Here is a 17,181-nt window from a genome sequence, read left to right as displayed (position 1 = left end):
TATGTGACAATAGGTTGCCTGCTTGTCCTGGGATAAAGCACAGTTACTTACCGTAATAGTTGTTATCCAGGGACAGCAGGCAGCTATTCTCACAACCTACCCACCTCTCCTGGTTGGCTTCTCTGCTAGCTATCTGAACTGAGGAGATTCGCCCTGTGCTGGGCAGGAAGGCACTCACGCATGCGCGGTGCGGCTGTCTCAAAACTTCTATGTTTCTACAAGCAAGTTTGCTTGCGAGGCTGTCTGCATCCAGGCTGCGTGGATGACGTCACCCATATGTGAGAATAGCTGCCTGTTGTCCCTGGATAATAACTGTTACGGTAAGTAACTGTGCTTTTTTGTTTCTGTTTTTCTGCTACTATTTGTGGTTTTTTTCTTTTATTAAAAATCATGTTGACAGACTCTTCCCACAATGTAGAATAAACTTTCATAGCCGGAGGTCATTATGCCATTGTATAGATCCATGGTGAGGCCCCACCTGGAATACTGTGTGCAATTCTGGAGGCCGCATTATTGCAAAGATGTGCTGAGACTGGAGTCAGTCCAGAGAATGGCCACCTGGATGGTCTCGGGACTCAAGGATCTCCCGTACGAAGAACGGTTAGATAAATTAAAGCTATACTCGCTCGAGGAGCGCAGAGAGAGGGGAGACATGATCGAGACGTTCAAGTATCTCACGGGCCGCATCGAGGCAGAGGAAGATATCTTCTTTTTCAAGGGTCCCACGGCAACAAGAGGGCATCCGTGGAAAATCAGGGGCGGGAAACTGCGAGGTGACACCAGGAAATTCTTTTTTACTGAAAGGGTGGTTGATCGCTGGAATGGTCTTCCACTTCAGGTGATTGAGGCCAGCAGTGTGCCTGATTTTAAGGCCAAATGGGATCGACATGTGGGATCTATTCACAGAGTAAAGGTAAGGGAGGGTCATTAGGGTGGGCAGACTGGATGGGCCGTGGCCCTTATCTGCCGTCTATTTCTATGTTTCTAGACCTCCATCCTGTCTGCTCACTTTGTCTGGGGGGTCTGCCATGCTTCAGAACTCTTCTGCACCTGCAGGTCAATTTATCAATGACATTTTCATTGTTGACACCAAAGATATTGAGACAAATTCAGCGAGGTATTCTGCTAACATCAATACTTCTATAGAAAGTTGGACTAGTTTGAGTCTTTGTATGGCAGCCCTTTTTCTGGATAGCCAACTCGCCTTCGTGCAATTTAAACACTGGCTGAGCAGCTTGGAGAAATGATTTTGTCAAGATACTTATTATGGCCCAAGGCCAAAGTGTCCTAGACTAGGTCCTCATCAGCACAGATTAATACAGCACAGAAAGTGCCAAGACTTTTGTACAACTTCCTCACTGCACTAATAGCCAGCTCAGGTGTTCAGCACCACAGAGAATAAAAAATATGGTATGTGCTTAGTATCAGAATGACTTCCTCCCTTTGCATATAGTGAACTTAGCTCTTCATTACAGATCACTGATAACACACTCTGCTGAGAATTCCTCACCCCCAGAGTATATAGTTACATAGAGAGTCTTTCCTCAGTTTTTGCACAGACCACCTCTTTCTACTGGTATATCTACTGAAATATAGTTCTGGCTCCAAGTCCACTAGTATTATGATCATCCCAATCTTTTCTGTTCAGTTCTGCTACAGCTACAAAACAACCTTCAGGGATGACATACAGTCATTACCCCTGTATGTTCTATAGAGCATGCTAGAGCAGTTCATAAAGGGCTGCATTTCTCTGGATAAATACAATCTTTTCCTATACAACTGAAGATGTTTGAAAGAAAAAAAAAATCTTACCCGAGATTCATTTACTCAAAAGCATGTCTATACTTTCCAGTTTGACACAGAGCATGTTTTTGATTTCCTTGACTGCCTAGACTTTTTTTGTAGAAGAAACCAGGTCAACTTTGTACCATGTACCATAACCTTAATACACACCAGGGGTCAGCAACCTTTTTTAAAGCAATGAGCCATTTTATCCTAAAATGTTTGAAACAAGATTTACAAAGAGCCACAATGGGTAGAGAAGGGGGTTTGAGAGATGATTTTTAATGTGATATGGGTATATATGCGTTTCACACAAAAACAAAACTTCAAGTACTTACAGAAAATAAAGAAAAACAATTTAATGAGACTTTTGACATTGTATTTCCTCAGAGTTGTTTCATGTCCATTTCTCCCTCTTCCCATGCACCATTTCTCCCTCCCCTCCCCCTTACGTCCATTTCTCTCTCCCCTCCCCCTTATGTCCATTTTTTTTTCTCACCATTCTCAACCCTCCTGCAGCATTTTCTTCCCCCTAAACCTAGACACAAATATGCTTTTTCTTGCTTCAACAGGTCAGCAGCAATTCCTGCAGCTGCCTGCTGCTTACTCAGAATCCTTTTCTCAGTCATATTTCGCTCAGGCAGAAACAGGAAGTTTTGACAGAGGGCAGAACGCAGCAGAGGAGAGGCTTCCAGATTAGCGTCAGGCAGCTTTAGGAATTGCTGCCACTAACCTGAAGCAATTGAAGAGCCGCAGCCACGTTGAACACAAGATCATCTTCAATGAGCAATAATTGTTAATCAGCTTGTTAGGGTATACCTCCAAAAGGTACAGGACATCTCTGTCTTCTCACCTTAAATGCAGTCAAACCTAGCAACCTTCTAACAGTGGTAGATGACTGTGCAAACCGTATGATTCATGAATGTCACCTTTTTTCCAGGTTTAGTTACATGTACATATCTTTGCCTTACCTTTGTATTGTCTTTCCAAATAAATCAAGTACATAGGGCATCAAGTACAGGGAATCCACTTTGTAACATGTAACAGTGGTTCAGTCAGAATATTTATTATCTTAAATATACCATTATTGTGAAAATATTACTATAGAAGTTGCCTTATATTTAAGCAACATCAGCAGAACAGGAGATGACCAAAACAGGCCACACCTACTCAACCAAAAAAGCTTTGTTTTTGAGATTATTCCCTGCACAGCCAATATTTCTTCAAAATGTGCACCCTAGCCTATCTGTAGATGGTTGAGTTCACTCATATGAGGAAAGACTAAAATGGTTAGGGCTCTTCAGCTTGGAAAAGAGACAGCTGAGGGAAGATATGATTGAAGTCTACAAAATCCTGAGTGGAGTAGAGCAGGTACAAGTGGATTGATTTTTCACTCCGTCAAAATTTACAAAGACTAGGGGACACTCGAAGTTACAGGGAAATACTTTTAAAACCAATTGGAGGAAATTTTTTTTCACTCAAGAGAATAGTTAAGCTCTGGAATGCGTTGCCAGAGGATGTGATAAGTGCAGATAGCGTAGCTGGTTTTTAAGAAAAGTTTGGACAAGTTCTTGGAGGAAAAAGTCCATAGTCTGTTATTGAGAAAGACATGGGGGAAGCCATTGCTTGCCCTGTATCGGTAGCATGGAATATTTCTACACCTTGGGTTTTGGCCAGGTACTGGTGACCTGGATTGGCCACCGTGAAAACGGGCTACTGGACTTGATGGACCATTGGTCTGACCCAGTAAGGCTGTTCTTATGTTCTTCTGCCTTTGGCACTGGGAACAAATTACCTCAGATACTTGGGGGGCCTCAGTATAGCATAAACAGGCTAGTTGCTGAGACTTCTCATTCAACCACCCAATCAACCAGTATGGTGGTCTCTTCTACCCTAGGCCCACACTAGTCTGTTAACAGAAAGAGGTCAATATTTTTATATTTTTGGACTGTGCCTCTCATAAAAGGTATGAAGGCTTCTCTTCTGTGTACCTCTAATTCCTAAGAAGCTAGACTTCAAATCAAACACTTTAGTCCATTCTACCTTTCCTGCAGCCTGATCTTTCTGTCCCCCTACCCACCTTGACAACTATCTTCTGGCATCCCACCAAATCTTACATTACGCCTGAGAAATGCCAGTTCACCTACCTCAGAGGTCTGTGCTTTGTTTCCAGCAGTTGACCTTCCATCCTACAAACAATTTTGTCCATAGAACCACCACCACCACCAAAAATATCTAAGTAGTTTACACACTTCAGTATAGTATTTTAGACCCAACACATTTAAAGACAGTTTTGCTACCAAATATAAACATACTCCTTGATCTGACATGTCTGCCATATGCAGACTCTTAAGAAAATCATAATCTGACCCTGCTTACAAATATTGGGTTATATCACTGCTGCAGTACAAAGTTACATTTTGCTTATCTGAAAATGAGACTGCCTAAGTGGGGTTCCAATCAAACCTAGCCTCTGTGTTCTATGTCATCCTTCCTTGTGGTTATGAAACACCATATATATCCGAATATAAGTCGAGACCATCATAAGAGGACAAATGGTTGACTCGAATATAAGTTGGGCGGCTTAATATTCAAGTGCCCTGCCCTGCCAGGCTCTGCACCCAGCCCTCTTCCCTCCCCCCTGTCAGACTCTGCACCCAGCCCCCTTCCTTCCCTCCCTCCCCTGTCAGGAAGTCGATTAGCGCCGAGCAGCAGCACCAAAGCTAGTTTCTGCTCGGTGCCACTCAGCAGCTAAAGAAACCCGATCTTGAAGCAGCCACCACTAACTTGGTTAACAGCGAGGAGGAGTGTGAAAAGCTTGCTCCTGCCCGCTGCACTTCTGGATCATCAGGGATCAGCAGAGGAGGTATGAGGGCAGGGAGAGGGACAGGGTGCGGAGCCTGGTGGCAGCTTGCAATAATTCTGGGAGGGGGGACACTGGCCTGAATATATACCAGGACCCCATTTTTGGGGCCCAAAAATTCTGGTTTATATTAGAGTATATATGGTATATTGCAGTGGTGAATGTCAAACAGCAGCCTTACATTAGATATTTCCTTCACTTTGATCTGTCATGACAATAGATGTCTCTAGTACTCACTCAAGGGATCTGTCCAAAATCCAAAAAGTGCTTCCAAGTTACTCTTCTGGAGCTCTAAGCCATAATTTATGCTCCTTAAGTCTTGGCCCATCTTATTTATGGCTGCTTGATCTTAGTTCACATAACCATGGGGCCAAGTTTTTACATTCACAAGCAAGAAGCAACAGGATCTGTTTCTGGCAAGAAGCAGGAAGCGGCAAAGATGTAGGAATTTGTCATACTAAATAATGTGCATGTTGATTAAAAATACCCTGGAATTGGCTTTGTATATGAATGGGATTGGAAGGTGGGATAGTGGTAAACAAAGAGAAAAACTCTACACAAGTTTCAACAGAGGCTAAACGTGATGACCCCCACTGTTGTCAAAGCTGTTTTTCTTTGCTAAAGTGCTTAATGATCTATCTGCCCTGCCATCTGTATTGAAACTGAGCAACACTTAATCACAGCACTGGGCCTTCCAATACCTCATATTCAAGACATTTTAAGTATTTTATTTATTTTTATGTCTTATTATCCCGCTTCAAGGATAAAATCCATCTGGGCGGCATACAATCAAAAATCAATACCAACATCAAAATAAGATAACATTATGTACTCTTTTTACGAAGCCGCATTAGCGGCTTTATCGCATGCACATTTTTAGCGTGCACTAACCCCCACGCTAGCTGAAAAACTACCGCCTGCTCAAGAGGAGGTGGTAGTGGCTAGCGCAGCTGGAAAATTAGCGCGCACTATTATGCGCATTAAACCGCTAACGGCTTTGTAAAAAGAGCCCTATAACAAACATAAGGTTAAAAATGAACTACAATTGTTATAGGAAAGTAGGGAGGGATATAACTTCCCATGTCTTCCAGAATACTTTCAGAAACCAAGAAATTTATTACGATAAGCATCAGTAAAAAGAAATGTTTTTAATTCAGTTTTGAACTTATTAATTATACTCACTAGTCAATTCAGAGGCATAAAATTCCAAAATTGTGAACCTTTACTGAAAAAGTGGCCGTCCTAATATGCTCATGGACAATTTCTCGATATATTGCAATAAGTTGTTTTTGATTTTCAGATCTAGACAGAGTACAGTATATGGAGTCCAAAGCATACATTATTTTATAAGTGATATGGTATGGAATGGGGAGCCAGTGAGTTTCTTTCAAAAAAGGGGTAATATGATCAAATTTATGAATATTAAACATTAACTGAACAGCTGTATTTTGAATGCCATTTTGACGTGCCCCAGCACAAAAGGCATTACAATAATCCAATTGCTGGATTACTAATGAATGTGCCAATATGTTTAAGGCATCTGGGAAAAGTAATGAATGAAAAAATTAAATTAATCTTAATTAAAAAAAAAAAAATAGTTACTACCTCTGAAATCTGTAATTCCTACAAAAGAAACAGTTTACTAGGCATTCACATCTTCAGGTGGAAAATATTTTTCCGTCTGTAGCTTCACGAATGCTCATGACCCCAGGCACTGTCCAAGTTCTCTTCAGAGTGCATCTCGGTGGTCTTTCAGCGTATCATATTCAAGTTGGTGGACTGCTGCCCAGAAATTTGTCATTTTATGAAGGGTTTCTTAATCTTAAATCATCATTGCAAAAACTTTATATGCCATGGGACTATAATGTCAATTTTGCATCCCTTTACTTTTGAGCCAAATTAACCTTTTATAGGGAAGTTCAGGATCAGGGTATAACAAATTTATGTGTTATGTTTCTGTTTATGGGGAACTCAATTATGTGTCCACAGCTGCTAAGAACAGAATGATGATAACATTCTATTCTAGAAGGACATCAGAAAGCAGCCTAGCTACAGACATCTGTTCCCTTCATTGGACAAGGGAGTTTTTGTATGTATACACTCTAATTCTTCTACTTGGGAAAGTATTACAACTCAGAAGCCAAGGGGTTATAATTTTCTTAGTTCCCTCTTGGCCAAGACAGATATAATTTCTGCTTCTTTAAGATTTAGCCTTTTAAAATTGATCATACTGTATTTCCTGTCTTAATATCATAGATTATGCAATCCTGCCTCATCCCAGACCAAAATCCCTTGCCTTCATGGCTGAGGCACTGAAACTGAAGTAATTCATCATTCTAGTTGCTCAGTTCAGTGCTCTGAAAACTATATTATACGGATATGAGGGCAAATCTTTGGACTTTTTCCTACACAGAAACTTTTCTACATATTTCATGGTCTGAGCACATATCACGGTTATGCATGAGGGATAACCATTTGTGATTTAATGCAGGGTCTGATATTTGAAGCTTTCTTACAGTGTCATTGGATCTAATCATGGCTTTTATTAAACTGATGAAAGCCCCTTTTGAGCCTTTTGTCTTTAGTCTAAAATATTTAATTAAGGTCTTACTTGCCAGACTAGATGTACCATGTGGATTTTTATCTGCCATTATTTAGTGTTACTATGTTATATTATTTTTGGTGGTGGGTACTTAAGCTTACAGTTGGCGAGCTTATAGGCCTTAATAACTTATCCATAATTTTTTAACTACATTTCATCATGAATTAGTTTTATCATTTTTGGAAAACTTATAGTAACAGATAAAAATGTGGAGATTAGGCCATGATGTGCAGGGAATATTGCAGGGTTTGGCCTTATCATGAGTGTTTAATGTTCTGTCTGCAGATAACTGCATGTTCCTTAGCAATTATGCCACCAATATTCACTTGCTTATCCCTTAACTTGATCCCTCCAGTAAACATGGTTTCTCTTTTGGATCATTGATGGTCATAATCTTTATAGGGAGACATGGGTAAGCTATATTTGTACCTGAAATGTAGACTGGGTAAGTGGGAGATCAAGAAGTTTGGAATTTAGTCACAGTAAACACTTCATGACTGCTCAGATTAAAAGGGTAGCATTGGTAGCATACTTTTAAGATGTAGCTTTTGATGAGACATATCATCTTAAGCATGGTCCAAGCAATGGTGGGAGAGTTTGATTACTGTTTGTACTGAGTTGCCTGTAAAAAAAAAAAAAAAGCTCTGAGTATTAGATGATTTAGTTTGGCAGTTCTATTGTTATCAGACTGCTTTTACCATAAGCATGTGATGTTCCATCTTAATGCTTTATCTGCTTTATCTGCAATACAGCGTGAAGTTTTAGTAATGATTTAGGTCAGGGGTGTCCAATCTTTTGGCTTCCCTGGGCCGCATTGAATCTGCTCTGGTTTTCTTCCAAAATGTTCACTGAACCAACTAAACAAATCTTAAAAATAGGTTATTTGAACAATTCAGATTTTGAAATATCTTAGAAATATCCACTTCTGAGTATCTGTCATGTAAATTACATAATCTAACATACAACTTGAGGATGTCTCCAGAAGCCTGAATGTCTATTTTAAAGGATGGTTTCATTGGATCTTTGCTCTCAAGAAGCATGTTTAGAATTTTTGTGCAAATATTCAAAAGCAGGAAGTGCCAAGTTATAGTGACCATAGCAACCAGAACTCTTTCCATTGTCATAATGACATAAAAATAAGTGTCAAATAGAAATGCAGTACAAAAGACGGAACCATTTGTGTGTTTTCCAGCTCTTCCTTTACCTTTCATGTGCACTCCTTTTTTTGCTTCTCCTTCATTTTCTACATCTGCTTTTGTTACATGGTTCTTAGCCTATTCCTGTTCATTTCTTTACAATTGTCTCCCAGAAAGTACTTGCCCTTCCTACACATCTGACTTCCCATGAAGTTTACCATCTTATTTAATTTGTCCTGCTGGCATCAGTATTGCGCTGTATAAACATATCATATAGAATTTTCCCATTTGAAGTGTCTTGCACCACATTTTCTCTTAATGAATTCTTTCTGTGTGCATCTTCCATTTATCCTTTTTTTCACTAGCTTCTTCCTTTTCCCCAATTTCATGCTTCTAGTAGATTATTTCATCAGGATTGTATCTCCTTGCTAACAGGATTCCACCTGATTCTTGTTCTGAACCTGTTCTTGATGTCATGATTGTGTGAAGGAGTGCCCTGCTAATCGGTGCTGCATTTTCTAACTTTTGTGTGTTTTGCATGGTAGGAACAATACACCTTCCCTATTCCTGTAGTAAATTACTTCCTAATTTCGGTAGTAAAGTTCCAAGGTTATTTTTATGTTCTTTTTTTTTTTTTTTTTTTTTTTTAATCCATATTGTAAGAGTAGAAAGAATTAAAAGTAAATACAGCAAAGGAAACTTTAGGAACAGAGGCAGGTTTGGGAAAGCTGAGGTTTTTCTTTACCTGGTCAAAATAATTTTAAAGTTGTAAGTGCTGCTTTTGGTGCATGCATTTCTTAATACACTGACTTTCAACATATACTGGATGGATTTGATATTCAGAACAAAATTTTTGTGAGGCTGACCTGTGGTTTTAGTTCAGGGGTATAAGACTTAGGGCCTCTTCTTTTAAACTGCGCTAGCAGTTTCTAGCATGGGGAGCTGCACTGAATGACCCGCGCTGCTCCCAACGCTCATAGAGTTTCTATGAGCGTCAGGAGCAGCGCGGGCCATTCAGCTCGGCTCTCTGCGCTAAAACTGCTATCACAGTTTAATAGAAGAGGGGGGTTATTTTAATGTCAGCCACATTGGAAATATAACTTTGAAGTGGATTGAACAAAGGAGGAGAGTTAGGATTTGCATAATTTTCTATGTGTGTGATCATTTCTGGAAAAACAAGACTAAAATCATGGATCCAAAATGTTGAAAGTGGCTGATTTTCATGTCATGAGTCCAATCAGTTATGTTTATGTTTTATTGACATTTGATATACCGTTTAAGCATTTAACAGATCTAAGCGGTTTACAGTAAAATACAGATTAAATTAGGAAAGGGACTCCATTAGAGATAGGAAAGCTAGAGATAAGATAAAGAGATAGTATATAGCTAATAATATAGAATATAGAATGTGCGCACACACACACTCTTCGCCAACCCCCCCCCCCCCCTAACAACAACAACCAACCAAAAAACCCAAATCTGATCATTGCCTGTATCAAAAGGCAGAAAAGTAAAATACTGGTACATAAAAAGGAGAGGGTAAGTGAAATAACAGGTCAAATTAACCCAATTTTTAAAAAAATATTATAAGGATTCAGCATAACCTAGCAAAATAAAATAAACTCAAATATAATTGAATAAACAATAAATATAGGAGAGTAAAACAATATCAATATTATGTTGTTTATTTTCTCTATTAACCCATGTGCCATTGTTTGGGCTGGCAATTTGGTATTGCTTGTTAATTTTGTTAATATAGAGAAAAGCTCTTTGGTTTGTGATGATTAATCGATCTTTTGTTAATAGTATTCTTTCCTTCAATTCTGTCTTATTGATTGATAGGTCCTTTTAGCTCTTTTGTATGTTTCGAGGTTCAGTAGGCTTGGATATTTTCACCAATCTCTTTCAGATTTCCTAAGCTGTCATTTTTGCTCTCATAGTTTATTGTTAAACCATGGGCTCTTTTTGTTTGTTTAATTGTAACCTCATGGTTTAGGGAAAGAGATTTGTTCCATAGTATTACTGCATCTCTCTGGATGGGTTCTCTCTCAAATTTATTGTGCTTCTCAAGTGATCTTGGGTGTCTGGGGATTACTTACTTGGATTTTGCAGGTCCAGCTGAAGGAAATTAGATGATGGTCCAACCAGGGAACACTTTCTATTTTTTTGACTTTGACTCATGGAGGGCATTGTTAATGGTCAGTAAATATGAAGTCTAGGATCCTTCCTTTTATGTGTAGACTTATTGGCAATTTGTGTCCAGCCAAGTGAGTGCATTACACTTAAGAAATCATAGATGTACATGTTCGCATTGGCTCTTTCTGCATGCATATTGAAATCTCCCACCTTCCCTAACTCCCACCCATCCCAAGGCTGATCTTTTGATTTATAGGCTCTAACCAATTAGGAACAGAGCATTGCTTTGGTAGGATTTTTTTCTACTTTTTCTTCTCTTTTTTTTTTCATCAGGTGCAAGTACTTCTGCAACCACAGTATGGCTGGGAAACATCGTGTCACCAAAGCTGTTGCTCAGGTTACAGCTTCAGTCTCTGTGCAGACAGAAAATGTTACCCAAGCAGAGGAAGTGGTTCCATGTGCAAGCTGTCTTCAGTTTGAATCTCTCATGAAGGAAGTAAAGGAACTGAGAAAGGAGGTGGCAAGACTGAGAAGCATCCATGAGAATGAGAGATACATCAATTCATGAGGCATCAAATATTTCCAGCAGTGGGGAAAAAGATGCCATGCTGAGGGAGGACAGCTGGACTCAGATTGAGTCCCTGCAGAATTGATACTGTGACGCCATCTGCCCTTTAACTGAAGAACCAGTATGCAGCTCTGGAAGTGGAGGAGATGAGAGCATCCCAGGGAGATGAAGGACCAAAGCTCGAAATCCCCAAAGTTGCTAGATCCATGATTATTGGGAGGTGTAAAGTAATGGTGGTTGGTGATTCTCTTTTGAGGGGTACATCTGCAGACCAGACATGATGTCGTGGGAGGTATGCTGTCTGCCTGGTGCCAAAATCCAAGATTTTACAGAGAGCTTGCTGAGACTCATCAAGCCTAATGTTTATTATCCGATGCTGCTCATCCATGTTGGCACTAATGATACTGCACCTCCAAATGTATCAAAAGTGACTTTGTGGTTCTGGAAGAGAAGGTGAAGCAGTTAGGTGCACAGGTGATATTCTTGTTGATCCTCCCTATCGAGGATAAAGGCCAGGGTAGAGAAGCATCCTGGAGATAAATACGTGGATGGTGTCTTGTCGTTGAGAGCTTTTTAGCTTCCTGGACCATGGGATGATTTTCCAAGGGCTACTGAGCAGGGATGATGTGCATCTATCAAAGAAGGGAAGAAGTGTCTTCAGAAGCAGACTGACTAATCTGCTGAAGAGAGAATGGAATCAGAGGAACAGGTATTGAGTTTGGAGGAGGAGAGAAAATGTGCAGGTTCCTCCTCTGTGATTTCAGCAAAGGAATAAAATGTGGCAGGGGTCGATGGAGGATTGGACGGGAGGAGGGCGAGGCGAAGGCGATTCAGTCAAGAACTCAAGAACACAGAAGTTGAGAGACATTCAGAATGGGGAGTCTATTTAGAAAAGAATTCAAGACATTGTTCTTCCAGCAGGTGCTTGTGGTATGCTGAATATGCTTGTTACATTGGTTCTGATGGGAACTGATGCTAATTTTTTCTGTTTTTGTATATGTATTCCATAATGTTTGAATTTTAACTGTGAATGTTTGATATGTGAACCATCTAGACTTTGGTGATAGCGCGGTATATAAGTCTTTTAAATAAATAACATCATAATGAAACACAGAGTACTTTTTAAACAGTATTGTTTGGTATCAGCTGAACATTAACAGATTTCTTTGACTTTCAGTATATTCCTCATGGCCAGTGTATTCTATTTCATTTTGTAACCTTACAGCTGAGTGGTTTTTGTTTCCTTTCCTAAAGGATGAAGAAGATTCCTTTGTCATGAAGGCTATTATTCACGCTATCAATGATGACAATGTTCCTGGTTTGCAGCATTTGCTTGGATCTCTGTCCAATTACGACGTCAATCAGCCTAACAAGGTACAGTATATTCCACAACTGGTTGCTTTGCCAGTTGGCCTTGTAGGATTATTGTATGTACCCTCTTAACTTTTTTAAATAATTTATGCCAATTTCATTCAGATTTCTGCCACAAATGGAAGGCCCTGTGATAATCTTCCTCTTTCTGCAGTGTATACGCTGCCCCCAAGAATCTTTTTGCTTACCCTAGTTTCCTACAGGGAAATACTCAGTTGAACTGAGGTCACAGCGCATTGATATTTGTTAGACTTAGGTGATACTTGATTTGAAGAAGCTGAGAAACACTGCTGTATTTGAAAAGGAGGATAGAAAAAAAGCACAAGAAGAACAATTTAGTAAGTTTGTAGCCAAAGTAGAGGCAGATAATGTCATTGTCAGAGGTCATGTGACGCTATGAGCGGGTGAGGACACGTTCCCGATCTGCTCCGGGACCCCGCTCCTCCTATAGCTTGTTTTTGCGGCTGTTTGGCGATCGGGTCGGCACTGCTGATTGATTATCTGCCGGGGATCTTATGGACCGTTATTTGACGCGATCCCAGGAGGCAGCGCGTATGAAGCTGGCCCGAAAAGACAAGGAACGAACGAGCCCCAGCGCGGCAAAAATGGCGGCCGCATCCGGAACTGCTGTGTCGGAGTTCACAGCTGCGGCGATCAACGATATTAAAGCGGCGGTGGCACAGGTTCTGGGTCCGCAGATGGAAACGCTGACAATCCAAATGACCCGTTTAGAACAACTGCTTACCGACACGGCTGACAGAACAACCGAGCTCGAACAGCGAGTATCCACTGCAGAGGACTCCATCAACTCCCACGAGATGGATTTAGCAGCCCTCCAGGAAACGGTTCAGATGCAGGCGGCAAAACTCGATGACCTAGAGAACCGTTCGTGCCAGGGGAACCTTCGATTCTTAGGTATCCCTGAAAATATTCCTGATGCCCATCTGCTAGCTGAGTTGGAGGGCTGGCTGGAATTGGAGTTTCCTGATACAGCATCCTTGGGCCCTCTCTGCCTGGAACGTGCCCACCGCCTGAGTGCTCGCCCTGCCAGAGATTCCAGGCCCCGGGTTGTGCTGGCTAAGTTTCTAAACTACAGGCACAAACTGGAAATTTTGAGGCAATACCGTGCCAAAATAGATGCCCTAAAATTCCGGGGCGCTACTATCCGGATTAGTCAGGACTACTCAGCTGCCCTTACAGAACGCCGGAAAGCCTTCTATCCTCTATGCACTAAATTGGTGGATAATAAGCAGCGTTTCCAATTCATATATCCTGCTATACTGAAGATTCACCATGAGGGATCTTGGCATCTGTTCACGGTGGCCGCTGAAGCAGCTGACTATATTAATAAAAATCTGCAATCTTCTTCAGAGCCTCCGTGACACCTTTCTGAGTCCTAAGGTGATATAACGATGGAAGTTTGAACGTCTGATCATTCAGTGGACTTCTCACAGTTTGTTTAATAAGCTTGAATTTGAAAATGTTTATTGTTAATTGGAGGGGTGGGGTCCTGTAGGGTGTCATTTTGGACCTCTAGCATGCTCTTTGGGGGGTATGTTTTTGGGTCTCTTTGGGGTTGGGGAAAGGGAGGGTTGTTGGGTGGGGAACAGATTGCTGCAAAAAGGTCATGGTTATTTATTGTTTGTTTCTTGCTATTCTGTTTAGGAATTATGCCTGTTATTTTCTACGTCCAGGATACTTCAAGACACTTGGGTGGGGCTGGGCACCCAGGTGTTCAACACATGCTTTATCTTGTTTCTAGCTGCTTGTGTTTTGACCCTGGGTGATCATTCCCTCCGTATTCTTTCCTGGAATGTGTCTGGCATCACTTCCCCGATGAAACGCTTTAAACTGGCCTGGCCTGCCTACAGGAAACTAAATTATCCCAAGAGGAACATCAAAAATTGAGGAGGGGTTGGGTGGGTTCTGTATATTCTGCGTCCTCCTCTGGGAAACGAGCGGGCGTTTGTTTATTAGTACGCAAAGGTTTACAATGCTCTATCACACCAATCTCAGCGGACCCCTCGGGTAGATATCAGCTTGTGCATATCTCGTTGCAGGGCACGGAATTTCGGCTGCTGAATGTATATAGGCCTAATGCCTATTCCCAAGATTTTTTTGATTCGCTGATATCTCTGGGGCTTCAAGATTCATCGTTACCTATGGTTATAGCGGGCGATTTCAATCAGGTGATGAACGTTACACTTGACTGTTCTACGTCTGAGGTGTCTTCTTCCTCTGCACTGACCAAAGGTATCCCATTTCTTTGTAAATCTTTGGGCCTGATAGACCCCTGGCGCCTTCTGCACCCGATGGAGCGGGATTATACACACCAATCTCGTGCCCATGGGTCCTTTTCCCGTTTGGATTATATTTTGGTTCCTGAATCCCTGTTTACGCAAATTTCTGAGACGGTTATCGGACCACTCGAGATCTCTGATCATTGCCCTATATGGGTTGATATGGCTTGGACTCTATCTCCTCTAGGTATGCGCAGGTGGCGCTTCCCAGCATATCTTCAAGATGATCCGGTTTTTTGGGAGTATCTCCGAACTAGTTGGGAAGACTACCTGCTCACTAATGCCCAACATCGCTCAAACCCAGGTCTATTTTGGGAGACCGCTAAGGCTGTTCTTAGAGGTGCAATAATTGCTTATGTGGCGGCAAGGAACAAACGCATATCGGCTGACATTATTAGGTTAGAACGTCAGTGCTCCTCTATCTCAGTACTCCTACAGCAGTTCTACGGGACGAACTTCATTTGGCACAGGTCTCTCTGAATGGGTTACTTCACGATCGCTCTAAACGTTCCCTTATCTATCGTAAATACAAATTCTATCGTTATGGGAATAAGCCGGGTCGGATGTTGGCATCCTTAACTAAGAATTGGCAGGAATCTAGATATATTTCTAAGATCCGATGGGGTCCGGTTGGTCAGTCTACTAAACCACTGGATATAGCTGAAGCGTTTTATCGGCATTTTTCCACCTTCTATTCGGAGCCTGGTCCTTATTGTGGTCCGGAAGTTTCAGATTATCTGGAAGACGCGGGTCTACCTCGCTTTACAGATCGGCAACAAGACGCTTTAAATAGACCCATACAGGCCATAGAAATTCAAAAAGCGATCAAGAACTTACGTGCTTGTACTGCCCCGGGCCCGGATGGGTTTTCGACCGAATTTTATAAGCAGTTGTCACCCCAGTTGTGTGACCCATTGTTGAGATATTATGAAGAGGCCATGCAATCCGGGACATTCCCCGTTTTTGCCAACACTGCCACTATTACCCTACTTCCCAAACCAAATACACCTAAAGATGAGGTTGAGTCATATAGACCAATTTCTTTACTTAATGTAAATATAAAAATCATGTCCTGTTTACTGGCCAATCGTTTAACACCCCTTTTACCACATATTATTTCTCCAGCACAGGTGGGATTTGTTCAGGGTCGTCACTCGGTCCTTAATGTCCGTCGGGCCTTGTTGGCAATGTCTAGGGCACAAGCGTCTGATACCATGGGTGTTTTGGTCAGTCTCGATGCAGCCAAGGCCTTTGACCAGGTTCTTTGGCCTTATCTTTTTAAGGTCTTGGAACATGTGGGCATTGGAGGATGGTTCTTATCCGCTCTGCGGGCCTTGTACTCTTCCCCTATGGCGTCGATCTTAGTTAATGGGATCTTTACACAGCCTTTTCCGGTGGGCAGGGGAACCCGACAGGGTTATGCACCTGGGCAGCCAGAATCCATGCAAGTCTTATACCCTTAATGGCGAGATCCTAGCAAAAACGGTAGCAGAACGAGACTTGGGGGTAATCGTCAGTGAGGACATGAAGTCTGCCAATCAAGTGGAGCAGGCTTCGTCCAAGGCAAGACAAATCATGGGCTGCATACGAAGGGGTTTCGTCAGTCGTAAGGCGGAAGTCATTATGCCATTGTATAGATCCATGGTGAGGCCCCACCTGGAATACTGTGTGCAATTCTGGAGGCCGCATTATCGCAAGGATGTGCTGAGACTGGAGTCAGTGCAAAGAATGGCCACCCGGATGGTCTCGGGACTCAAGGATCTACCATACGAAAAACGGCTTGACAAATTACAGCTATACTCGCTCGAGGAGCGCAGAGAGAGGGGGGACATGATCGAGACGTTCAAGTATCTTACGGGCCGCATCGAGGCGGAGGAAGATATCTTCTTTTTCAAGGGTCCCACGACAACAAGAGGGCATCCGTTGAAAATCAGGGGCGGGAAGCTACGAGGTGACACCAGGAAATTCTTTTTCACTGAAAGAGTGGTTGATCGCTGGAATAGTCTTCCACTACAGGTGATTGAGGCCAGCAGCGTTCCTGATTTTAAGGCCAAATGGGATCGGCACATGGGATCTCTTCACAGGGCAAAGGTAGGGGAGGGACATTAAGGTGGGCAGACTAGATGGGCCGTTGGCCCTTATCTGCCGTCTATTTCTATGTTTCTATGTCTATGTTTCTATGGTTGCCCATTATCTCCCTTACTATTTTTGTTATACCTGGAACCTCTGATACGGACACTCCAAAAAGACGATGTTCTGGTTGGACTACAGGAAGGCTCTTTCCAACTTCGGGTCTTGGCCTTTGCCGACGATCTCTTGTTGACGCTGGCCCGGCCTCACCAATCTATAACTCGGGCGCTTGAGATCTTGGACGAATTCCATATTTTTTTGGTCTTACCTTGAACAGACAAAAGTCCCTAGTT

At 41.9% G+C, this 17,181-nt stretch overlaps 1 protein-coding gene across 1 annotated transcript in view; it reads left to right on the top strand.

Annotated features, from left to right (window-relative positions):
• DAPK1 (death associated protein kinase 1) overlaps positions 1-17,181 on the top strand; it is a 312,064-nt gene that overhangs the window by 158,148 nt on the left and 136,735 nt on the right. The window contains exon 12 of the mRNA XM_033927667.1: positions 12,342-12,461. Within this exon, the coding sequence (XP_033783558.1) occupies positions 12,342-12,461 (120 nt within the window). The remainder of the gene's footprint in view (positions 1-12,341; positions 12,462-17,181) is intronic.

This window comes from Geotrypetes seraphini, chromosome 1 (assembly GCF_902459505.1).
Source record: "Geotrypetes seraphini chromosome 1, aGeoSer1.1, whole genome shotgun sequence".
NCBI classification, from domain to species: Eukaryota; Metazoa; Chordata; class Amphibia; order Gymnophiona; family Dermophiidae; genus Geotrypetes; species Geotrypetes seraphini.
This window is presented reverse-complemented; position numbering and strand designations above follow the sequence as displayed.